Source organism: Schistocerca cancellata, chromosome 3 (genome assembly GCF_023864275.1).
Source record: "Schistocerca cancellata isolate TAMUIC-IGC-003103 chromosome 3, iqSchCanc2.1, whole genome shotgun sequence".
In the NCBI taxonomy this organism is placed as follows: Eukaryota; Metazoa; Arthropoda; class Insecta; order Orthoptera; family Acrididae; genus Schistocerca; species Schistocerca cancellata.
The window spans coordinates 895,727,420-895,754,844 of record NC_064628.1 but is presented as its reverse complement, the minus strand read 5'-3'; the positions used below and the strand labels follow the sequence as shown (position 1 = coordinate 895,754,844).

At 39.1% G+C, this 27,425-nt stretch overlaps 1 protein-coding gene across 4 annotated transcripts in view; it reads left to right on the top strand.

The window, feature by feature from the left end:
- The window catches only part of LOC126175965 (pericentriolar material 1 protein-like), a 405,228-nt gene that overhangs the window by 289,979 nt on the left and 87,824 nt on the right, over window positions 1–27,425 (top strand). For all 4 annotated transcript variants that reach the window (XM_049923056.1, XM_049923053.1, XM_049923054.1 and 1 more), the window contains 2 exons: window positions 7,180–7,433; window positions 26,780–26,882. In XM_049923056.1, the coding sequence (XP_049779013.1) occupies window positions 7,180–7,433; window positions 26,780–26,882 (357 nt within the window). The remainder of the gene's footprint in view (window positions 1–7,179; window positions 7,434–26,779; window positions 26,883–27,425) is intronic.

Genomic DNA, 27,425 nt, shown 5'->3' with positions numbered 1-27,425 from the left:
AGATGGTTGAGTTACGGATTTGCATTGGGATGTGACTCACGTGAAGTGTCATTTTGGAGTACTTGTTTTCATAGTTTTCATCCAACAGACAAGGTTTGTAGTTTTCGCCACATTCACATCATTGCCCACGTAAACTTGCATAACTGACTGCTTCAGATTTGTCACTGAATGCATTTCCACCACATTTCTATCATTGCACATGTAAATTTGTGTCACTGAGCACTTCAGCTTAGTGACAGAACAGATTTCTAACATGCATCCCAGGGTGGAAAATAATTTTTTTAAATTTTTCAGGAAAGGGGTGTTAGCCAGCTCAGTTTGTTCATTAATGATATAGTCTGGGGTGTTGTTTTTTGTGTGTGTGTGTGTGTGTGTGTGTGTGTGTGTGTGTGTGTGTGTGTATTTCTTTTTGGCTGTGCATGCAGTTTTGGTGCTGAGGGATTCATTGTTATACAGTTATGTGCTTCATATTTGTTCAGTATAAAGTTACAGTTTTGTAGTAGCGTACAGAGTTTAGTTTGTAATTTTATTGTAGGATCTGACTTTATTTCAGTAATATTGCCACTATGGAAAAATTGTAAGGTTTTCTCTAATGTATTATCTTTCATGCATTACGATTAAAGAATTTCCCTTGTCGGCCTTTACTATGAGTGCTTTACTTTCAGATAGTTTCCTGTTAATATTTTTCAAATCTTTAAGTTCAGTGTTTTGGTGGGTATTATATGTTTGTAGTTGTTTCATTATCAGTTTATTTGCCTTGTATGCAGGTGCATTTTTCTCACATGTGTCTAGTTTTGCTGTGTCACAAACAACTTTTGTGCAGGCTATGAGATTTGCTGCAAGATTATGTTTCAGACCTTTATTTAATAAAGTAAGTTCACTTTTGCTGAATTGGATGTCAGTTGTATTAATTACCCTGTCAAAAAATTTGTGTTGGCCTAACTGTTTATTTTTATCCCACTCGGAATTGATCATAGATTAAAAAGGGCTTCTATTTTCTTTTAATGTTTGGATAAGATAATATTTTGTTCTTTATCTACTTTATCATCTATGTGCTGTAGGATGTGTGAGAATTGTAAGGGTGAGAGGCTGTGTCATAGCTGCAGATGCAAGTTATACATGACATTGTTTAAGTTTTCTTTTTTCTTGTATTGCCTTTTTATCTCTGTTTTTAGCCGACAAAGGAAATTCTTAAATCGTAATGCATGAAAGAGAATACATAAAGACAACCTTACAATTTTTCCATAGCGATAATATTACTAAGATAAAGTCAGATCCTACAATAAAATTCCGAACTAAACTCCGTAAGCTACTACAAAACTGTAACTTGTTACTGAACAAATATGAAGTACGTAACTATATAACAATGAATCCCTCAGCATCAAAACTGCATGCACAGCCAAAGATTCATAAAGAAAATTGTCCCATTTGCCTGATTGTTAACTCAAGAAACAGCGCTCCATACTTCATGACCTCATTACCTAATACTATACATTTGAAAATAAACTACACCATACATAACACACATGAACTCATAAGCTTGATTAAAGACATCCACATCCCACCAACAGCTAAATTAGCATCACTGGACATAGTCAATCTATACACTAACATCCCTGTCAAAGAGACTATTAACATTATAAGAAAAAATCAGCTTAATTATAAGAAAATTAGTATTGCACAGATCTATGAACTCATAGAAATGCTTACACTTATTCTAGAGCATAATTACTTTAGCTTCAACAACAAGCTGTACGAAGAACATGATGGTTTGGCAATGGGAAGTAGCTTAGCTGGGCTGTTGGCTGATATTTACATCAACCATATAGAGCAAAAATTTTCTCAAACAACCAGCACATTTCAAACAAAATTATCTACTATAGAAGATGTGTTGATGATACAATCTTGCTTTTTGATGGTACAAACAATGAAATTGATATATTAGAAGCAGAGCTAAGCAAAGTGCACAAAAATATTAAATTCACAATTGAACATGAAACGAATAAAAGCATTAACTTCCTTGACCTGAAGATTTGTAATGACATCAATTTAGTATTTACAGAAAACCTACCATCACAGATGTCAGTATTGACAACTCATCGTGCCACCCTCGCCAACAAAAAATGGCATGTTTCAGAGCCATGGTACATGGAATTAAAAGAGTCCCAATGAGTGACACAGACCAACAAATTGAAATCAGTATAATTAAAACAGTTGCTAATAATAATGGATATAAACCCACAATAATAGAAAAACTCCACAAAAAAAAAACACAGTTCCACTAAACAGCAATCCACACAACATGCACTCCAAGCCAAATCAGTGTGCCACAGAAGCCAAACCGAAATACATTGCCCGCCCTTACATAGGCTCACTATCATGCCAAATGGTAAACTTATTTAAAAACAAAAATATTACAATCAGCTTTTCCACAAGTAATAAATTAGAACTATTAGTAATCCATGATGCAAACACCTCCAAGAGCCCGTACAGTAAATCAGGAATAAGCTCAAATGTGATACATGACCGAAATTCTACATTGGACGGACAAGCACTTGCCCGCGAAAGAAAAAGGTCTCGAGTTTGAGTCTTGATCCAGCACACAGTTTTAATCTGCCAGGAAGCTTCATATCAGCGCACACTCCACTGCAGAGTGAAAATCTCATTCTGGAAACATCCCCCAAGCTGTGGCTAAGCTATGTCTCCACCATATCCGTTCTTTCAGGAGTGCTAGTTGTGCAAGGTTCGGAGGAGAGCTTCTGTAAAGTTGGGAATGTAGAGACGGGGTACTGGCAGAAGTAAAGCTGTAACGATGGGTCGTGAGTCGTGCTTGGGTAGCTCAGTGGTAGAGCACTTGCCCGCAAAAGACAAAGGTCCCGAGTTCACGTCTTGGTCCGGCACACAGTTTTAATCTGCCAGGACGTTGCAGACAAGCAGAAGTTATGAAGTTAGATAGAAAGAACACATTGATGCTTTAAGGCTTGGCAACTTGAATAAATCTGCGTTTGCAGCCCATATTGCTGGAGAAAACCATTCAGTGAGAAACATTGAGAACAACTTAAAAATTTTACACCTGGCAGAAAAGGGAGCCACTACGAATATATTGGAAGAAATAGAAATACACGCACACACAAAAACAGCACTCCAGACTATATCCTTAATGAACAAACTGAGCTGGCTAACACCCCAATCCTGAAAAACTTCCAAAAATTAATTTTCACCCTCCGAAGCAAATAGTATTCCTACACCTATCTGCAGATCAAGTAGCAAATTTATCTGTTATTTTTTAGGATATCTAATCAGTAAAAAATTCAGCTCATGTTCTAAAGAAAGCCGTCTGACGATGAATCATAATGATTCGAAACCGGTAACATTGCCCTTTGAATAAAGGAACTTAAAATAAATTTGTGGCTGGTTGCTGTCTCAACACTATCAGCATTTGTCTTCAAATAACAGCCACGGTGTCCAGCCATGTCATCATATGACAAAATCGCGGGAATAGGAAGTGAGCAAGATTGAGAGCTTTCTGAGGTTGTTGTGCGTGTTGCTCAAGTTCTTGCTGGGCAAGAGTTTCATTGTGTGTTATGGGTTTCAGGAATTTGGGATTACATAGCAGGAGAATTTTGTGGATAGGGAGAAGATACTGCAAGGAGGATTAAACTTGGTTAATATAGTTTTGCAGGACTATGTTGGTTTTGGCTAAGGATTGGCAGAGTCTAAACAGGTGGAGGTCATTGTGGAAGGAGGGTTGGCAGCCAGAGATGCGTAATTTAATGGTAAGGCCATTAGGGGGAGATTTCATGAGACAAGCAACAATGCAGAAACAGTATGTGGTATGTGGGACTGGAATCTGGCTAGTCCCCACCACCTCCCAAAGTCGTTCAGTCCAGCAACAGAGGCATGTTGTCATTGTAACTCAGTAACATCTGGGACTGGAGCAACTGAATTACAATCTCTGCCAGGGTTTCGATTACCTCTTGTCGTGCCCTGAAATGAGAAATGTCCTACCCACTATCCTTCTCACCCCTCCTATGGTGGTATTCGGCTGTCCACTGAACCTACATAATATACTTGTCCATCCTCACACAACCCCTGCTCCGAATCCGCCACCTCATGGCTCATACCCCTGTAATTTACCTGTCCCATACATCCTCCTACCATCACCTACTCCAGTCCGGTCACTAACATCATCTATCCCATCAAAGGCAGTGCTACCTGTGAAACCAGTCATGTGATTTACAACCTAATCTGCAACCACTGTGCTGCAATCTATGTAGGCATGACAACCAACAATCTGTCTGCCCACATGAATGGCCACTGACAAACTGTGGCCAAAAAAACAAGTGGACCACCCTGTTTCTGAACACACTGCCAAACATGAGATCCCTCGTCTCATTGACTGCTTCACAGCCTGTGTCGTATGGATCCTCCCCTCCAACACCAGCTTTTCTGAATTGCGCAGGTAGGAACTTTCCCTGCAATACATCCTACAATCCTGTAATGCTCCTGGCCTCAACTTTCATTAGTCACTGTCCTCACCCATCCAGCCCCCTCCCTGTTCCCATTCCAGCACTACACAGCCGTCATTTCACCGCCACACCCCATCTTTTAATTTGTTTTTATTTCTCTCCTTTCCACTATGTACCCCCCTCCCCACCTTCTCTTCTGCCCTCTGTCTAAACTGCAGCACTTCACTGTCTGCCACCCCCACCGTACTATACCTCCCCCTCCCTACTCCAGCCTCCTCCTTAGCCCCAGCCAGTCGCCACTCCCATCATGCACTGCTGCTGCTGCTCGCAGTGTGGTTTTAGTTGTCTGAGACTGAAGACGTGTGAAAGCTGCGCTTGCGTGAGCGTGTGTGTATGTGTTTCTGTTGCTGACAAAGGCCTTAATGGCTGAAAGCTATAATTGCGTGAATCTTTTTGTTGAGCCTATCGCGACTCAGCATCTCTGCTATATGGTGAGTAGCAACTTTCATTCTCTAATATTGTTACATTCCATCCTGGATTTTCCATTGCTTTATTATAAAATGCGTGATATTTCGAAGTGTGTTAACTATATGAAATTGTTCTATATAAATTATCGATGTTTAAAAAGCATGGTCATTCAGCAGCTTATGGCCCCAACATTAATTTATCAGTTATCCAGGGCCTTATTATGACACCATGTTGCACATCATACCTGAAATTCTCAGGGATTTTTTTCTGAAATTTGGATAGGCATCATGGTGTGTGTGTGTGTGTGTGTGTGTGTGTGTGTGTGTGTGTGTGTGTGTGTGTGTGTGTGTGTGTGTGTGTGCGTGCGTGCGTGCGCGCGCGCGCGCGTGCGCGTGTGCACTTTGTACTAGAAGAAGAGCCAGAGAGCTTGAAAGTTAGTGGACACTGTTTTCTGTTATGTTTGTTCATGTGCCAACATCTTTCTGCTATAGGTGAGTGATACCTTTCCCTTATTTTACTTATTATTCCATCCAGGAATTTCCATTATTGCTGTTATTGTCATGAGTTTGCCATTTATAGTTACTGAGGTGCAGTTTTAATTTTTTGCTCAGTTCTGTTTGTTATTAACACATGCAAACACAACTTGTGATATTTGCATTTTTAACAACTCTTTGATTTGCTTTAAGTAGTTGTGTATCCCGTAAGTCATATTTAATTTATGTATTATGATGTGCAGTGTGTCAACCAAACAAAAGTAGTATACATTTTTTTAAATTTCAACAAATATTTTTGTTTGTTAACCTGTTGATTTTTTATTGATTACTTATTTCTATTCACGAATTACCTGTGCTGCTGAAGGACAGTTTAGAAAAACAACTCCAGTCAGCATTTTGTAGCATTTCTGTTATGTGTTAGATATTTTACTTACGTGGTTCAATTGTCAAAGTGTTCACAGTTGTCTATTTAAGTCCTTTCCATGCTAGAAATAGTTCAAATTGAAAATTGTATAATATTTTTATTTTTGTGGCACTGAGACTCAAATGGATTCTTAAAAGCAAATTTCACCAGCAAATAAGTGTACTGTGTGGCTGTATTTAGACATTCCTGAATGTTTAAAAGGAATTCCAAGAAGGTGGATGTTGTGAACTCTGCATATAATTTGAATTAATTTGCACAGCAAAGACTATTTTGCCTAAGTGAAAAGTTATCCAAAAATATCTTGAAGAACACAGATGAATGAAAGCATAAAAAAGTCAGCTTGATGATGTTGTTCCACTCAGAGTCAGCTATGCTTCTGGCAAAAATATCTGAGGTCCACTAGTGGTGGTGCAAAAAATCTCCAGGTAGCAATAATTGAACAAGTTTGTTTATCAAATATTAATTGCACGTCTACTCTGATGTGGATTGAAATGAGAAAATAAATCACTTCTTGAAATAGAGGAATAACACTTCTGGTGGCTGTATGCTGGTTAAATTGTCATTAAACACACACTTTCTAAAAGTCAATGTCCTGCAGGAAGCTCAGTGTTAAAGTACAAACTGAATAAACAAAGCTTAAGTCCCATGGGGAAACAAAATTGTCTAAGCCCTGTGTGTAGGTGTTTGAAAGTTAAACAGGAATAAATTTATAAGTACACAAGTCTGCCACAATGACAGAGTGCCTGTCTTCTTCAGCAATGAGGCCTCGGACACTCTTCAATCCCCAGCTGGCATCTCCGCAGATCATGAAGTCAGACGTGAAAAGTAGCAACATCATGGAGGTGGCTCTCAAATGAGACTGTGATTGATGGAGTCCTTGCAGAATTGGCGCCTGCCTCAGGAAAATCATTTGGAGTGAACTGATCTGGTCTGGCCTGAGTGCTGCCCTTGAATGCCACTGAGTGCTAGAATACAGCTGAGCCTATTATTAATCAAGTGTCTTGCGAAAGAGAAGAGGTCTGTGCAACCCACAACCTCTAGTGATGCTTGGATTCCTGCTAGTGGACAGATGGAACGTGTCCATTCCTTCCACAAAATTATCCCCTGTATATTAGACATCTCCAATGCACTAATGTGATGTTGGTTGGTGACACTGTAGGTGTTAAGCCTTTGCACAGCAGTAACTAGCCTGAATTGATCATTGACTGTCTGATGTATTTTATACATTCAGTGTTTTTCCTTAAAAACCTTTTTTTTATTGTTAATGTTACTTCTTTCAAAACAAGGAATATAACCAGTCTAACTGATTAATCTTTATTTTCAGTTGCAGGTTGGCTATGGACAAAAGCTGGACTGGGAAGTGCAAGCAGTTCTAGTTGATATTATCCCTTTTCTAAAAGCCCATCTGGATGATATATGCACTCCAGCATTGCTAGAAGCTGTGCGAGAGTTGGCAGTGCATCTGCCACCTACACTTTCTGTTGCATCTAATGTTGTAGCCACCACTGCTGCTGGAGGTTCTCATGGGCAGCTTGATGCTTTGCTGGAGGACGCTTTACTCAAATTTCACGGTTGTCGGTGAGTAAAACCTTGACCAGGACAATCATTACTGACCAGGACAATCATTACGGTCCCTATTTTATTACATCAAATTATTCATTTAGTTCACAAATTACTTACATGCTTGTACAGAAAGCATGTACCATCTCCCACGTGTTGATTATTCTAATGAAGAACAGAACATTGTTAGCATATCTGTGATAGAAGTGAAAAATGGAGCTTTTTTCGTTTAGCATGCTGTGGTAGTCATTAACATAATGACACACCAGCATTAAAATACTTAAACTGATACAATTAAGAGTTATTTGTTGGCCAACAAAGTGTAAATTTCTTGTATAGTGATGTAAAATTGAATATATGAATTCAGCTATTAACCCTCAGTTGAGCCATGTAAAAGTACATGAGACTCCTGAGCCATCATAATAATATTATTCTGTTGTCGTCTCACTGACAACTTTCTGTCTTTACAACCAATTGTTATCTATCTCATCAAATTTTTCAGATATATGATTACATGTAAACAATTAACTCAGTAGCCATTGTATTTGAAATTGTTTTTAAGAGCTCAGTAAAGTGGCAAAATAGTTTAGCACATTATTGCTGTACTAAATAGTTATGCAGTAATAGAATTAATTCCACCATTATTTATTTGTTGTTACAAATGCTAATAACATGGTAGCTGCATGTGAAGCCATGAGAGACAAGTTTTCTCAGTTTTGTTTGTTGATACTGATCTAGTTCATAAAGGAATAAGTAAGTGCAGTATCTAAAATATAGTTTAGAAGAGACTTTAACAATTATTCAACACTATGTCAGTCTTAAGGTCCAGCCACAGGTTGGTTTTTTCTGTTCAGGTTTTGAGCATGCACTTGGTGCTTTGAGCACCACCATGAAGGTATGTGTTTTGCACCTTTATTTTCAGAGTGAATGACATATCTGAAAGTGCTTGGCTTCCCCTTCTTGGCGAGAATCTGATGACCTATTTGACTGACTGTGAGTAAATGTAGTCAGCTTGTTTGTGAAGTGCACATGACTCTGATAATGTTTCATTGTGTGTTTCTCATCACAACATTTATTGGCAATAAAAAAAAATCTGCAGGAGTTCACAAAACATGACAATTTTATTTTGGATATCAAATTCAGAAGATTACCTTGATAAAAATATGTGAACAAACAAATGAATAGCCAAAAAATTTATACATTTTCAGTCATAAAAAGCTTGCATGAATGTAATTTGGAAATAAAATTTTTGGCACAGGAATTCAAACCATGACAATGAAACTTGTAATTTAATAAGTTATGTTATTGTTGCACCTCGGAAAATACTTCTGTGGAACAGTTTCATTATAGGATAAAAGTAATTAAATGCTATGAAACATAATAGACACTAAAATATGTCCATTGTGTGTTTTGCAGTTTTGAGAGCAATCATAGAAATGTTTAGTTTTCAAACTTGATATACAAGTAATCACTTTACAGATAATGAAGCATTGTGGGTGGCTGTTCCTTATCTCAGTAGAAATTGCATTACTCATAATGTTGTTTTGCCTAGAAATAACCATTATCAGTTTCTCAAGCACAAAATGAAAAACCTGTATTGATATTTTATTTCAGTGATACTGACACAATAGGTTGACACTGCAGTGCATATCTGTGTATTGCTTCTATAACTGCTGTAACGTAATATTTGCGGCAATTCCAAAAGATGTTGCTTGACGATATTTAGTCTAATTTTAAATCACCGAGAACACATGCCACTTGGCCTTCTTAAGACTTCTTTATTGACTTTTACTTAGCAGCTATCCCAGAATCATCACATCTTTGCTACCAAAGAATACACAAAAAATAAATAAAATTTTAAAGATATTACATCATGTTATCAGTAATCAACTATAACTATTAATGGTTTTGGCAACTTCATAAAATACAAATATTCCATCTAGATTTCATCACTGTTGCCTTTACACTACTCCCCCACCAGTACCATGGTTACGAATTAATACATGGTGGTGAATGAATTTTCTTAAAAAAAATCAGCACAACATTAACATAAAACAATAAAAAACATATTGGAATGACAAAAGATATGATACAAAATAATTACAAAAACCTTTTACAATGTATGGTATGATATTTGATTAATTCTCCACAGAGACAGCTGCTCTAAGAATCGAGGTGGGAACCTTATAATCCATCCTCACTTCGATACTCTGATATTTGGAGATGGTTCCTCTGTGGGATGTTGTGGTTCAGTGTCCTTGGAAAAGTTGGAAGTTCCTTCTCTGATTCCCATTTTTCTTGCAGGAGATAAGCTGGTTTAAGTCTGTCCACTGACACATTTATGTGTTTGCACTTCCTTTTAATAGTGAAATATTTTTCATGTCTTGAAATGACAGGAAAGGGACCATCATATGTAGGTTCTAATGGTTTTCTAACCTTGTCACATCTCAGGTAGTGGACGGGATCCCTCTGATGTTATCCAGTACCCCAGGAATTCAATTTCATTCACTCCAAAGGTTGAATATAATAGAGGGTAACATTCCACGTGGGAAAAATATATCTAAAAAAAAAGATGATGAGACTTACCAAACAAAAGCGCTGGCAGGTCGATAGACACACAAACACAAACATACACACAAAATTCAAGCTTTCGCAACCAACGGTTGTCTCATCAGGAAAGAGGGAAGGAGAGGGAAAGACGAAAGGATTTGGGTTTTAAGGGAGAGGGTAAGGAGTCATTCCAATCCCGGGAGCGGAAAGACTTACCTTAGGGGGAAAAAAGGACAGGTATACACTCGCACACACACACATATCCATCCGCATATACTCAGACACACGCAGACATTTGTAAAGGTAAAGACCTTTACAAATGTCTGCTTGTGTCTGTGTATATACGGATGGATATGTGTGTGTGTGTGTGTGTGTGTGTGTGTGTGTGTATACCTGTCCTTTTTTCCCCCTAAGGTAAGTCTTTCTGTTCCCGGGATTGGAATGACTCCTTACCCTCTCCCTTAAAACCCAAATCCTTTCGTCTTTCCCTCTCCTTCCCTCTTTCTTGATGAGGCAACCGTTGGTTGCGAGAGCTTGAATTTTGTGTGTATGTTTGTGTATGTTTGTGTGTCTATCGACCTGCCAGCACTTTTGTTTGGTAAACTCCAAAAGTTGATTTTGATATGTTGATTCGAAGTCCATAATTAGACAATCGCTCCAGGACTAGTTTCAGGTGTGTTCGGTGTTCTTCAATACTGGATGAGGCAATTAAAATATCATCAAGGTAAGGAAACACAAAATCTAGCCCAAACATAACTTCCTTAATGAATTTCTGGAATGTTGAAGGTGCATTCCGCAGGCCAAAGCTCATGACATTAAATTCATACAGTCCAAATGGTGTGATTACAGCTGTTTTCTTTTTCAGCAATACATATTTGATAATAGGCCTTAAAGAGATCGATTTTAGAAAATATCTTTTTGCCTTGAAGAATACAATGGAAATCTTCTATTCTAGGTATAGGATAACGGTCTGGAATTGTTCTTTCATTTAACCGTCTATAATCTCCACACGGACGTATTGAGCCATCCTTCTTAGGTACAACATGGAGAGGACTTGCCCATGCAGATTTAGATGGTCTAATGATGCCATTGTCTAACATGAATTTAAATTCTTGTTTTGCCATAGCCATGCGCTTTGGGTCTAATTGTCTTGCCGTAGAAGACACAGGCGGGCCTTCAGTGGTAATATAGTGTTTGACATCATGTTTAATTTCGCTAGGTACCAAATTAGGTTTAGCTATGTCTGGATACTGTAACAGTAGATCTGTAAATTTTGTGTTTTGGCTCATGGTGCTCAGGACGATTTCCTCTGAGATTGACATAACTTTACCCTCAGCATTGATCCTGGTTACATCATCTATTAATCTTTTATTATGGATATCTACTAATAATTGAAATTTATTAAAAAAATCAGCACCCGATATAGCTTTATTGATCTTCGCAACTATAAATGGCCATTGAAAGTGATGTCGCAGTCCCAGATCAATAGTACGAAGTTCGATTCCGTATGTAGGAATTTTGGTACCATTTGCAGCATACAATTTATATGGTGACTCAACATTAACATTTGCGTGAGCGGGAATCACAGAAACATCTGCCCCACTGTCGACAAAAAATTGCAATCCTGTTTTTTTGTCGGTTACAAATAAGCGGGTTTTGCAGCAATGGACTTGAGCAGCAGAACTTGCCGCTAATTCAGCTGCTGGGTCACATTTCCCTTTTCAGTCCAGCTACATGGAAGTGTGCATTTTTCAGGCTTGCAGTTCTGCCCAAAGTGAAAGTGGTGATAATGGTACTTGCCCTTGGGGTTGTATTTATTTCGAGACTTACTACGACTTCTTTTACATTGATGCTCACAGCTTCTGTTATGAGACCTGTCTCGATAACCAGTTGACAGCACGGCCATTTGTTGCTCTAGCCCCGAAATTCTTGTCATCAAGTCACTCATTGTTATCGAAACATCCTGTTGGCTACAAGCACCACTTTTTGTGATGAACAATTCGTTACGGGGATTTATTTCTGTTATTCTATCAGCCATTATAGCCACCTTTTTGAGTCCCTCATCACTGACAATTAAAATGTTCCTTATAGAATCCGAAAGTTTTTCTAGCCAAAGTGTCTTTAGGACTTTTTCTGACACATCTACACCTGCCAAGGCTTGCATTTTGCGTAATAACTGACTAGGTTTTTGATCTCCGAAATCAATTCCAGTAACTAATCTGTTAATACACACATCTTCACTTTCTTTGAAAATATTCAGTAGACGTTCCTTAGCCAATGAATACGAGGGCGGTTCAGAAAGTAACCTCCGATCGGTCACAGTGCGGGTTGTGAGGGGAGTAGTGACGCCATCTGTGCGTTCACGCACTCAACAGGTCAGTCGGCGTCAAGCCGTGGTTGAGTGAACGTCGCACCTGCGCTAGTTTAGTTTTTGTGGCAGTTTGAAATGTGTGCTGCAATAGAAAACCCCGCCAAATGTGAAGTGCGTGTTGTCATAAGGTTTTTTACAGCCAAAGGATATTCTGCAGCAGCTATTCATCGTGAGCTTTGTGCCGTGTACAGACTAAGAGTTATGAGTGAAGGAGTTGTCCGTGAATGGGTACGTTTATTTAAAAGTGGACGAGAAAACGTTCATGATGAAGAGAGGAGTGGTAGACCATCATTGGTGACTGACGAACTCGTTCAGACAGTTGATGCAAAAGTTCGTGAAAATCGACGTTTCTCAATGTCGGAGTTGTCTACTGGTTTTCCACAGATTTCTAAGACTCTCTTGTACGAGATAGTGACAGCAAGATTGGGTTACCGTAAGTTCTGTGCACGATGGGTGCCCAAAATTCTTACCGACCACCACAAAACTCAAAGAATGGCCTCTGCATTAGACTTTCTGTCACGTTATGAGGACAAAGGAGAACCATTGTTAAACAGAATCGTGACCGGTGACGAAACCTGGATTAAGTACGTGAACCCTGAGACAAAAGAACAATCAAAGATGTGGGCACATTCAAATTCGCCTACCAAACCAAGAAAAGCCTCGCAAGATTTTTCTGCCAGAAAACTGATGGCAACGGTGTTTTGGGATGCCAAAGGGGTGTTGTTGGTTGAATTCATGGAACGTGGTACGACCATTAATCAAGACGTGTACTGTGAAACAATAAAAAAGTTACGACGGGCTATACAGAACAAACGCCGTGGTATGCTGACTTCCGGTTTCGTTTTTTTGCACGATAATGCCCGTCCTCACTCTGCTCGCAGAACAACGGCCCTTCTTGAGTCCTTCAAGTGGGACGTTATCAACCATCCACCTTACAGCCCAGACCTGGCGCCAAGTGATTATCACCTCTTCATGCATTTGAAGAAATGGCTCGGGTCACAGCGGTTTGATGACGACGAAGAGCTCAAAGATGCGGTCACAGGCTGGCTCCAGGCACAAGCGGGTGATTTTTATGCAGAAGGAATTTCAAAGCTTGTGAAGAGATACGATAAGTGCCTCAATCGCTATGGAGACTATGTAGAAAAATAGTGCAAAGATGTAGTTGTAAGATGTATATATTAAAATATTTTTATTTAACTTGGTGTATTTTTTTAAATCAACCGGAGGTTACTTTCTGAACGGCCCTCGTATTTATTCACATCTGTGCCGCAAATAATGTCCCAAATATTCTCGATGTATTTTGGTTCTAATTGTGACACTAGGTGGTTAAATTTAGTTTCGTCTGTGACTATTTTGCAAATGCTGAACTGTGCTTCTACTTGATAGAACCAAATTTCGGGTTTCTCACTCCAAAAAGGCGGAATTTTGATGCTAACCTTGTTTGCTTCCAGGCGATCTTCGGAAACGCTCCCATTTGTAGTCATATCTTCTTATTATCACATCAGGGTCACCAAATATAACTGCTGTAACGTAATATTTGTGACAGTTCCAAAAGATGTTGCTTGACGATATTTAGTCTAATTTTAAATCACCAAGAACACACGCCACTTGGCCTGCTTAAGACTTCTTTATTGACTTTAACTTAGCAGCTATCCCAGAATCATCACATCTTTGCTACCAAAGAATAAACAAAAAAAATAAATTTTTAAAGATATTACATCATGTTATCAGTAATGAACTATAACTATTAACGGTCTTGGCAACTTCATAAAATATAAAAATTCCATTTAGATTTCATCACTGTTGCCTTTACACTTCCATTCAGGTAAATCTGACACATGTACTTTCTGTTCCCATGCATCTACGCCAGCACATGAACTCGAGTTTTGTAGCAATATATCTTTCTTGTACACATTGGTGCAATTGTATGCTGAAGTATATCCTGTTTGTAGCAAGCTGTCACTGTTGGTCTTCACAAAATAGTATTAAATTTAAAAAAAAATGGAAATGTGTAAAATAAAATATACCCCAAAAAGAAAAGAAAGAGAAAGAAAAAAAACCAGCAACTGGTAAGAGAAACACATGAAACGCATTAAACATTTCAGCAGAGGTGACACACAGCCACTGTGTTACTACAAGGCAGCTTGTATGTGTGAGTGGGATCAGCCAAAAGAATGTTTTGTGAATATACATTTCAATGCATTTCACCCTTTTCACATTTTGCTCCATTAAAAGCTTTGCAGTGTGAATCAAAATAGTTTACAGTTCTTTAAACGATATTTTTGAAAACTGCAAAAAGATGCAGTGCTTCTGTGCAAGATTTGATTTACAGGTGAAGCACCCTTTACAAACCCTGAGAAAATCAGTCATTGCAATTCACACTACTGGTCAGCTGAAACTCCACACTGGCTGAATTAAGTGAATAAACAGTTGCCTTGGTCTGTCAACATGTTATGCACCTTTTCATAAACCATAAATCATGTAATTTCAGCTCTCTGAGACTGCAGATGTGTGTGAAAGTTGTGCTTGCGTGAGTGTGTGCGTGCATGTGTGTCTACTGCTGACAAAGGCCTTAATGGCCAAAAACTATGATTGTGTGAATCTTTTTATTGTGCCTATCACGGCTCAGCATCTCCGCTATATGGTGAGTAGCAACTTTCCTTCTCTTGTATTGTTACATTCCATCCTGGATTTTCCATTGTTTGATTTTCATAAATCACATCATTCATCCCTTTTTTATTGATGGAATTCTAGGCTTCTAAATTTCCATAAGAGCATACAGATGTCCTGCCCATTCCATACAGATAATTACAGACCTTCTTAAGAGAACATTTGGAGACTGTTGGACTCATTGTTCATGAAACACAGTGAGTCCTGTTGTTGTTGTTGTTGTTGTGGTGGTGGTGGTGGTGGTGGTGGTGGTGGTGGTGTGGGGGGTCTTCAGTCCTGAGACTGGTTTGATGCAGCTCTCCATGCTGCTCTATCCTGTGCAAGCTTCTCCATCTCCAATTAACTACTGCAACCTACATCCTTCTAACTCTGCTTAGTGTATTCATCTCTTGGTCTCCCTCTGACTTTTACCCTCCACGCTGTCCTCCAATACTAAATTAGTGAACCCTTGATGCCTCAGAACATGTCCTATTAACTGATCCCTTCTTCTAATCAAGTTGTGCCACAAATTCCTCTTCTCCCTAATTCTGTTGAGTACCTCCTCATTAGTTACATGATCTACCCGTCTAATCTTTAGCATCCTTCTGTAGCACCACATTGTGAAAGCTTCTATTCTCTTCTTCTCTAAACTATTAATTGCCCATGTTTCACTTCCATACAGGGCTACACTCCATACAAATACTTTCAGAAAAGACACTTAATCTACACTCGATGTTAACAAATTTCTCCTCTTCAGAAATGCTTTCATTGCCATTGCCAGTCTAAATTTTATATTCCCCACTTCAACCATCATTAGTTACTTTGCTTCCCAAATAGCAAAACTCATTTACTACTTTAAGTGTCTCATTTGCTAATCTAATTCCCTCAGCGTCACCCGACCTAGTTCGACTAGATTCCATTATCCTCGTTTTGCTTTTGTTGATGTTCATCTTATATCCTCCTTTCAAAACACTGTCCATTCCATTCAACTGATCGTCCAGGTCCTTTGCTGTCTCTTGCAGTGTCATTGGCAAACCTCAAAGTTTTTATTTCTTCTCCATGGATTTTAATTCCTACTGTAAATTTTTCTTTTGTTTCCTTTACTGCTTGCTCAATATACAGATTGAATAACATTACTGATAGGCTACAACCCTGACTCACTCCCTTCCCAACCACTGCTTCCCTTTCATGCCCCTCAATCCTTATAACTGCCATCTGCGTTCTGTACAAATTGCAAATAGCCTTTCGCTTCCTGTATTGTACCCCTGCCACCTTTAGCATTTAAAAGAGAATGTTCCAGTCAACAATGTCAAAAGCTTTATCTAAGTCTACAAAAGCTAGAAACATAGGTTTGCCTTTCCTTAATCTATCTTCTAAGATAATTTGTAGTGTCAGTATTGCCTCACGTGTTCCAACATTTCTGCAGACTCCAAACTGATCTTCCCTGAGGTCGGCTTCTACCAGTTTTTCCATTTGTCTGTAAAGAATTCTTGTTAGTATTTTGCAGGCGTGACTTATTATACTGATAGTTCAGTAATTTTCACACCTGTTGAAATCTGATTTATTTGAGATTGTAATTATTAATTCTTCTTGAAGTCTGAGGGTATTTCACCTACCTTGTACATCTGTAGAGTTTTGTCAGGGCTGGCTCTCCCAAGGCTATCAGCAGTTCTAATGGAATGTTGTCTAATCCTGGGGCCTTGTTTCAACTTAGGTCTTTCAGTGCTCTGCCAAATTCTTCACGCAGTATCATACCTCCCAGTTCATCCTTGTCCTCTTCCATTTCCATAATATTGCCCTCAAGTACATCACCCTTGTATAGACCCTCTGTATACTCCTTCCACCTTCCTGCTTTCCCTTCTTTGCTTAGAACAGGTGTTGCATCTGAGCTCTTGATATTCATACAAGTGGTTCTCTTTTCTCCAAAGGTCTCTTTAATTTTCCTATAGGTAATATCTATCTTACCACTAGTGAGATAAGCATCTACATCCCTACATTTGTCCTCTAGCCATCCCTGCTTAGCCATTTTGCACTTCCTGTCAATCTCATTTTTGAGGCGTTTATAGTCCTTTTTGCCTGCTTCATTTACTGCATTTTTTTTATTTTCTCCTTTCATCAATTAACATCAGTATCTCTTCTGTTACCCAAGGATTTCTACTAACCCTCGTCTTTTTACCTACTTGATACTCTGCTGCCTTCACTACTTCATCCCTCAAAGCTACCCATTCTTCTTCTACTGTATTTCTTTCCCCATTCCTGTCAATTGTTCCCTTATGCTCTCCCAGAAACTCTGTACAACCTCTGGTTCTGTCAGTTTATCCAGGTCCCATCTCCTTAAATTCCCACCTTTTTGCAGTTTCTTTAGTTTTAATCTACAGTTCATAACCAATATCTTGTGGTCAGAGTCCACATCTGCCCCCCGGAAATGTCTTACAATTTAAAACCTGGTTCCTAAATCTCTGTCTTGCTATTATATAATCTATCTGAAACCTTCCAGTGTCTCCAGGTCTCTTCCACATATACAACCTTCTTTCATGATTAAGCTATGCTCTGTGCAAAATTCTACCAGGCGGCTTCCTCTTTCATTCCTTACCCCCATTCCGTATTCATGTACTACGTTTCCTTCTCTTCCTTCTCCTACTATCGAATTCCGGTCCCCTATGACTATTAAATTTTCATCTCCCTTGACTATCTGAATAATTTCTTTTATCTCCTCATACATTTCTTCAATCTCTTCGTCATCTGCGAAGGTAGTTGGCATATAAACTTGTACTTCTGTGGTAGATATTGGCTTTGTGTCTACCTTTCCTGCAATAATGTGTTCACTGTGCTGTTCGTAGCACCTTTCCCGCTCTCCCATTTTTTTTTTTTTTATTCGTTATTAAACCTACTCCTGCATTACCCCTAATTGATTTTGTATTTATAACCATGTATTCACCTGACCAGAAATCTGGTTCCTCCTGCCACCGAATTTCACAATTCCTACTATATCTAACTTTAACCTATCCATTTCCTTTTTTAAATTTTCTAACATACCTACCCAATTAAGGGATCTGGCATTCCATGCTCCAGTTCGTATTACGCCAGTTTTGTTTCTCCTGATAATGACGTCCTCCTGAGTAATCCCCACCTGGAGAGCCAAATGGGGGACTATTTTACCTCCGGAATATTTTACCCAAGAGAACATCATCAGCATTTACCCATACATTAAAGCTGCATGCCCTCACAAAAAATTACGGCTGTAGTTTCCCCTTGCTTTCAGCCATTTGCAGTACCAGCACAGCAAGGCTGTTTTTGTTAATGTTACAAGGCCAGATCAGTCAATCATCCAGACTGTTGCCCCTGCAACTACTGAAAAGGTTGCTGCTCCTCTTGAGGAAACACAGGTTTGTCTGGCCTCTCAACAGTTGCCTCTCCGTAATGGTTGCACCTACGGCAGGGCTATCTGTATCGCTGAGGCACACGAGCCTCCCCACCAACGGCAAAAGTCACTGGTTCATGGGAGGGAGGGGGAGGGGGGAGAGTGAGTCCTAAAGGCATTCTCATTTTATATGGCAGTGAGTCCTAAAGGGATAAAATGCCATATAACATGAGCCTGCACTTCTATAAGTCCAGGTGAAATTCAACCTCTCGTTTGTCCAGAATCAGATTATAACATTTATCAGTGTACATGGTCACCACTTGAGATGCTTGATATGACAGGCATAATAATAAATACATAATCCATACATGAGTTATGTCTTTGCTTACATTTGTACATAGAGCAGTTGATGACAGGACAGTGGCTGCATCTCTATTATCTTCTTACTATTTCGTTGAGTTCCACACAATATATTTTTGAAATCCTCTTCAGAGGATCTTTTGAGTACCACAGACAAAATAGTATAGTTGCATTCAAGGAACAAAATCAGTGTCATAATTCAGCAGCTATAAACATTAAAAATTTCTTGCTTACATCAGAAAATTTGACACATTATTTGTTATAACTTAGTGAAAACCGTGCCTTGATATATTTAAAACAATTATCATTTGAACTTCAGTCTCAGTTGCTCATTTTTAATTACATGATATGTTTTGTTCACTCTGGATCATCCTCAGATCTAATTAGTTATGTCAGCAATCCTTGAGAACACAGTGGTTGCATTGGAGTGCTATAAATCGCATATAATTGATACCAAGTAGTCATGTGACCCTGCATCACTTGTGCAAATGGTGTGTAGGTGCTAGTCCGTTGTATGGAAATGGCACAGTAGGATGGATTGACATGGAGATGTGACAGAATGACAAAAAGGAGCTATTGTGTTTGGATGTTCCCGTGACACCCCACTGTGAATGTAGTTGCCTGATTTGTTGATGTGTCATCATGGACTACCCAAAGTGTCTACAAGGAGTGTGTACCACTCAAAAGTGCCACACTGCCAGCTGTTAACCGAGGTACAAGCATACAGAATAGGTTCCCAGGTATGTGAGTGGCTCAAATATTTCTTAAGTAACAGAACTCAGATGTTATCGTTGATGGCGAGTGTTTATCAGAGACGAGCGTATCATCAGGAGTGCTCCAGGGAAGTGTGATAGGAATGCTGTCATACATATACATAAATGATCTGGTGGGCAGGGTAAGCAGAGACCTATGGCTGTTGTGGTGTATAGGAAGGTGTCGTCATTAAGTGACTGTAGAGTGTAGGGGAATACAAGATGACTTAGACAAAAATTTTAGTTAGTGTGGTGAATGGCATCTAACTTTGAATGTAGAAAAATGTAAGGTAATGCAGATGAGTAGGAAAAACAAACCCATGATATTCAAATACAGCATTAGTAGTGTGCTACTTGACGCAATGATGTCAATTAAATATCCAGGCATAATGTTTCAAAGCAACATGAAATGCAATGAGCCTGTAAGGATTATAGTGGGGAAGGCAAATGGTCAACTTTGGTTTATTAGGAGAATTTTAGGAAAATGCCTACTTTGTACGATCAAAGCCTACATCGTATGATTAGGAAAATGTAGTTAATCTCTGAAGGAGACCACATATAGGACACTAGTGTGACCTGTTATTGAGTTATGTTCTTGTGTTTGGGATTTGCACTAAGTCAGATTAAAAGAAGACATTTAAGCAATTCAGAGTTGGGCTGCTAGATTTGTTACCTGTAGACTCAAACTACATTTGAGTGTTACGGAGATGATTCAGTAACTCAAGTTGAAATACCTGAAGGGAAGGTGAAGTTCTTTTGGAGAAACACTATTGAGAAAATTTAGAGAAGTGGCATTTGAAGAGAAGTGGCACTTGAAGAGAAGTGGCACTTGAAGAGAAGTGGCACTTGAAGAGAAGTGGCACTTGAAGAGAAGTGGCACTTGAAGAGAAGTGGCACTTGAAGAGAAGTGGCACTTGAAGAGAAGTGGCACTTGAAGAGAAGTGGCACTTGAAGAGAAGTGGCACTTGAAGAGAAGTGGCACTTGAAGAGAAGTGGCACTTGAAGAGAAGTGGCATTTGAAGCTGACTGCAGAATGATTCTATGCCAACAACATACATTTCACATAAGAACCATGAAGATAATGTTAGAGAGATTAAGACTTGTACGGAGGCATACAGGCAGCTGTTTTTCCCCTCACTCTATTTGTGAGTGAAACAGGAAAGGAAATGACTAATAGTGGTACAGCCACCCATCATACGGTGTCTTGTGGAATATGTATGTAGATATAGATTTAACATGATCTAAGAACAGTGGTTGTAAAAAGACCCTAGCCAATACAGACAAGAGATGACTGTCACAACTTGTCAGTAACAGTCGGTTTCAAACCTGAAAGCAGTTGCTGCCATCAGTGAACATAGATTCATCTCAGCCAGTTATTGAGCAAACATTGCAAAGGGAACTACATGCAATGACCTTTTGAAGTCGGGTACCTTGAAAAGACTGTTACTTACGGTGACATGTAAGACTGTGCATCTTCAGTGGGACAAACAGAAACTTGACTGTATGTGAGTGGAGGTACATACTGTGGCCTGACGAGTCACTATTTTGCCTCTTTTTCACATGATGCAGGACAACAAGTGCACTAACAGGCCAGTGAGGAATTTAACCCACAGTGTGTGGAGGGTGCAGTTCAGGCTGGAGGTGCTTTTGTGATTTTTGAGGTTGTTTTTCATATCGTGACTTGGGCCCAATCATTCTGGTTGTGGTGAGCATGACTGAGATGTTTATTTCAGTATTCTCATTGACCAGGTGTTGCCCATTTTTCTACATCTTCATGATGCAGTGGAAACTCACACTTTACAAAATAGCGACATCCATGTTCACACTGCATGCATACATTTCTGGTTTAACAAATGCTGTGACAGCCTATCATACAGTCTGTTATCTACGTGGGATCTGACCATCAGTGAGTGGCTTCAGTTGGATGTGTCATTCCTAAAAAAAACGTACAGACTCTTTTTCATCGAACTGAGATTTTCAACGACTACTCTGTGACTCCATTTTCTTATTCCGTGTGTTGATTGAGCTATGCTGAATAATTTTTGAGTTGGAAGCATGACACTTCCCATTTTTGTATAATATTTTCAACCACATTTCATTCTTTAGTGTGTTAAATGCAGCTAGAAGTTACTGTTAACTTGCATTTTCTGATTAATGCTAGGGAAGTGACCTTCTCCCTAGTGTAGTATTAAAACAAAGACTGACTTGAAGCAAGACCAGATACATAGTTTGTATAAACTGTGGGACAGTTTTTGAAAGTAATAGTTGGATGTTGGAGTCAACTTATCAAACTAATGAGAGATAAATATGTTATATAATGTAATGGTCTTCTATTGAGCAGTTATGAGTAGTTTACAGCTAGATTGGTGCACATAACTTCCACGTGCATCCTCTGCACCCCATCCTCCTGTTTCAAGAAAAGTGGTTTTTCATTTGGCGTATGGGGCGGGGCGGGATGTCCCAACATCAACTGTTACTGACTGTCTCTGTTACAAGTTCACACCTGAAAGCAGCCAGAAGATATTTAGTCTGACCCGATATTTTCAATATGCTAAACAGTCACTGACCAATGACTACTTGCAAGTTAACACGTTCAGTCATTCATTAGGCTTCTTGGAAAGAAGTGCTCACCATAATGTCTCGCTATCTGCATGAAAACGCCCCATGGAGTTAATGGATGACATGAAACATTCACATGCGAATATCTCCTAAAATAAATCACTCACAAAAGCTCAAACTTTTACAAAATACTCAACACTGTAGTCATTTTTCATCAACAATGTGAGAACCAATAAAACACCCCAATTTCTTCATTTTGGTACAAATTTGATCACCCGGTTTAATAGGTGTTTACCAGAAGATGGCTCCCGAGTGACTCTCTCGACTCATAGATATCGGGGCCCAAATCCCCACTCAAATGCACGGGAAATGCTGAATTCCTATTGGCTAGTTTGTTAAACAGCCAATCAGATCATCTCAAGCACTTCTATACTTGTGGTATTTCTAATGTCAGCCAATCAGATTACCACAAGTGATTTAGACTAGAAATCTCTTAATTGTGAAACTAGATAAAATTTAACAAAAACAAAATATGATTCCTTTCATCATCATCATCATCATCATCATTTAAGACTGATTATGCCTTTCAGCATTCAGTCTGGAGCATAGCCCCCCTTATACAGTTCCTCCATGATCCCCTATTCAGTGCTAACATTGGTGCCTCTTCTGATGTTAAAACTATTACTTCAAAATCATTCTTAACCGAATCCAGGTACCTTCTCCTCGGTCTGCCCCGACTCCTCCTACCCTCTACTGCTGAATCCATGAGTCTCTTGGGTAACCTTGCATCTCCCATGCGTGTAACATGACCCCACCATCTAAGCCTGTTCGCCCTGACTGCTACATCTATAGAGTTCATTCCCAGTTTTTCTTTGATTTCCTCATTGTGGACACCCTCCTGCCATTGTTCCCATCTACTAGTACCTGCAATCATCCTAGCTACTTTCATATCTGTAACCTCAACCTTCTTCATAAGGTAACCTGAATCCACCCAGCTTTCGCTCCCATACAACAAAGTTGGTCGAAAGATTGAATGGTGCACAGATAACTTAGTCTTGGTACTGACTTCCTTCTTGCAGAAGAGAGTAGATCATAGCTGAGCGCTCACTGCATTAGCTTTGCTACACCTCGCTTCCAGTTCTTTCACTATGTTGCCATCCTGTGAGAATATGCATCCTAAGTACTTGAAACCGCCCACCTGTTCTAACTTTGTTCCTCCTATTTGGCACTCAATCCGTTTATATTTCTTTCCCACTGACATTACTTTCATTTTGGAGATGCTAATCTTCATACCATAGTCCTTACATTTCTGATCTAGCTCTGAAATATTACTTTGCAAACTTTCAGTCGAATCTGCCATCACAACTAAGTCATCCGCATATGCAAGACTGCTTATTTTGTGTTCACATATCTTAATCTCACACAGCCAGTCTATTGTTTTCAACATATGATCCATAAATAATATGAACAACAGTGGAGACAGGTTGCAGCCTTGTCTTACCCCTGAAACTACTCTGAACCATGAACTCAATTTACCGTCAACTCTAACTGTTGCCTGAGTATCCATGTAAAGACCTTTAATTGCTTGCAAAAGTTTGCCTCCTATTCCATAATCTTGTAGAACAGACAATAACTTCCTCCTAGGAACCCCGTCATATGCCTTTTCTAGATCTATAAAGCATAGATACAATTCCCTGTTCCACTCATAACACTTCTCCATTATTTGCCGTAAGCTAAAGATCTGGTCCTGACAACCTCTAAGAGGCCTAAACCCACACTGATTTTCATCCAATTGGTCCTCAACTAATACTCACACTTTCCTTTCAACAATACCTGAGAAGATTTTACCCACAACGCTGATTAAAGAGATACCTCTGTAGTTGTTACAATCTTTTCTGTTTCCATGTTTAAAGATTGGTGTGATTACTGCTTTTGTCCAGTCTGATGGAACCTGTCCCGACTCCCAGGCCATTTCAATTATCCTATGTAGCCATTTAAGACCTGACATTCCACTGTATTTGATGAGTTCCGACTTAATTTCATCCATCCCAGCCGCTTTATTGCACTGCAATCTATTGACCATTTTTTCCACTTCCTCAAATGTGATCCTATTTCCATCATCATTCCTATCCCATTCTACCTCGAAATCTGAAACATTACTGATCGCATTTTCACCTACATTGAGCAACTCTTCAAAATATTCCCTCCATCTGCCCAAGGCATCCACAGGGTTCACCAGCAGTTTTCCTGACCTGTCCAAAATACTTGTCATTTCCTTCTTACCTCCCTTTCGAAGACTGCTAATTACACTCCAGAATGGTTTTCCAGCAGCTTGACCCATAGTCTCCAACCTGTTTCCAAAGTCTTCCCACGATTTCTTCTTGGATGCTGCAATTATCTGTTTGGCTTCGTTTCTTTCTTCAACATAACTTTCTATGTCTACCTGGGTTCTGGTATGTAGCCATTTTTGAAACGCCTTCTTTTTCCTTTTACAGGCTGCCTTGACTGTATCATTCCCCCAAGCTGTTTGCTTCATCCTACTTTTACACACTACTGTTCCAAGACATTCTTTAGCCTCTTCTAGTACTGTGTCCCTGTACCTTGTCCATTCCTTTTCCAATGACTGTAATTGACTACATTCAACTAACTGGTACCTTTCTGAGATCGCTGTTATGTACTTGTGCCTGATTTCCTTATCCTGAAGTTTCTCCACTCTTATCCTCCTACATATGGACCTGACCTCCTGCACTTTCGGCCTCACAATCCCAATTTCACTGCAGATTAAATAATGATCAGTGTCATCAAAGAATCCCCTGAATACACGTGTGTCCCTCACAGCCTTCCTGAATTCCTGATCTGTTATTATATAGTCAATGACAGATCTGGTTCCCCTGCCTTCCCAAGTATACCAGTGAATGTTCTTATGTTTAAAAAGGAGTTTGTGATTACTAAGCCCATACTGGCACAGAAATCCAAGAGTTGTTTCCCGTTCCTGTTGGCTTCCATATCCTCTCCAAATTTACCCATAACCTTTTCATACCCTTCTCTTCGATTTCCAATCCTGGCGTTAAAATCACCCATGAGCAGAACACTGTCCTTGTCCTTTACTCTAACAAGTACATCACTGAGTGCCTCATAAAAACTATCCATCTTATCTTGATCTGTCCCTTCACAATGCGAATATACTGACACAATCCTAATTTTCTTGCTAGACACTGTCAAATCTATCCACATCAGTCGTTTGTTTACATACCTTATTGCAACTACGCTGGGTTCCATTTCTTTCCTGATGTAAAGCCCTACACCCCATTGTGCTATTCCTGCTTTGACTCCTGACAGGTAGACCTTGTATTCTCCCACTTCCTCTTCTTTCTCACCCCTTACCCGAATGTCACTAACAGCTAAAACGTCCAGCCCCATCTTACTTGCAGCCTCTGCAGCTCTACCTTCTTCCCAGAGTAGCCCCCATTGATATTAATAGCTCCCCATCTCATTACCATTTGTTTGCCAAGTCGTATCTTAGGAGTCCCTGGTTTGTCAGTTAGAGGTGGGACTCCGTCACCTCCAAAGGTCCGAGGCATTTTGCTCTGATTGTTGCCAGCATCATATTTAAAGTACCAGGGAAGCAGGTTGCTAGCCTTACTTGCCCCGATGATTCCTTTCCATAAAATAAATTACTAATAAATTTAATACTCAACATCCCTTCTGGCTGCCTTTCACAAAATGAAAGGCAGCAGGTTGCTAGCCTTACTTGCCCCGATGATTCCTTTCCATAAAATAAATTACTAATAAATTTAATACTCAACATCCCTTCTGGCTGCCTTTCACAAAATGAAAGGCAGCAGGTTGCTAGCCTTACTTGCCCCGATTATTCCTTTCCATAAAATAAATTACTAATAAATTTAATACTCGACATTCCTTCTGGCTGCCTTTCACAAAATGAAGCTCACTCAGACATACGTGATAAATTCCCCTATTGCACAACTTTCTCACACATGCATTTACATAGTTTTAATAAAATATCCCATTCTCACTTTATGTATGTCCTCTATTCCCTTTCTCAGCCTCTCCGAAACACACACGCAACCAAAACATGATGAAATAATAGTTTTCTGGAGTACTTTTAAGTACGTCAGAAATCTGTGATAATGACACTAAAGAAAGTTCCAAAATTTAGATTATATGAACCTATGCTCTTGGTTGAAGTTTCAATTGATACTTTAAATGAATACATTACAGACCCTTACTCAGTTTCACAGCAGCAGCATGGTTATTATGTGTTTTAGGTAAAAATTTATATCTCTGAAAGTATTGAAGTTATTGATTTGAAATTTTAACATTATCTTTGTGTTATCCACAGAATTTTGTATACTAAGTATAAAAAGTTCGATTAACATTTAATAATACTTCTTCAGATTGATAGGGAGTATGTGTAATGTATTGCATGCAGCGTTAGTCAAGTAAACATCTCGCTCGGCCCTGTAGCGTCAACTGTGCGTAGCATGAAAACCAAAACCTGCTCTCCTCCCAGCTCCACACCAAGCTACACTTTCAATACAAGATGACAAATAGTAATAATTTGCTATTTGGTTTGGCACTTCATTTACACACAATGGGCAGTATTATAGATTGTAACAGCAGTAGTATGTTATTTGTTGCGAACTCAACTCATTATGAAAAAAAATTATTTAAATTCCTAAATTTGTAATTTGTGTGTTATTTTTCTTGGAGGAAAAGCATCTTATTTTCTCATTCTTTGCAGACTACGAGATGTTGGAGAAGAATTGCTCACTGCAATTGCTGAAGTTGTGCAGAGTGAACTGACCTTTTTGCGTTTGGTGGACACTGTTAGGAGAGACTCTGAGGTAAATTAGAATAAGAAATGATATTTGCTCAACTCTCGCAACTGCTTTTCTGCTTTGTTGCAGGAGAGTTTCCCAACTAATATTTCATTACTCTAATATTGTTGAAGAGCTGTTTAGTGCTCACACTTACTAGTTTCCTGATAATATAATGCTGCATCAGTCTGGTTTGCACTATTATTACACCAAAAAAAGTAGTTTGTTATTGTGTTTGCTACATTCTTGTATTTTCATTCAGATATCAATTAGAATCAAAAAACAGATAATATTTCCTTGTATACAAAAGTACAACATTCTGTGCTAGTCTTATTGTTGGTACTTATTTTAGATTTTTCCTGTTCTTCTTCCTTTTTTTATCTTCCAAGAAGAAAACAATTTGTGATCAGAATTTGAGAGCGAAATTATTTCTCACTGGCAGCTAGAACACCCAGAACTGTTGAGACATGTAAAAGTTACATATGACAGTACACTAAAGAAAATAAAAGAAACTGCTTGCAGAAGTAACTTAAAATGAAGTGTCTTCAGCCTATAGGTCTGCAGTATTAA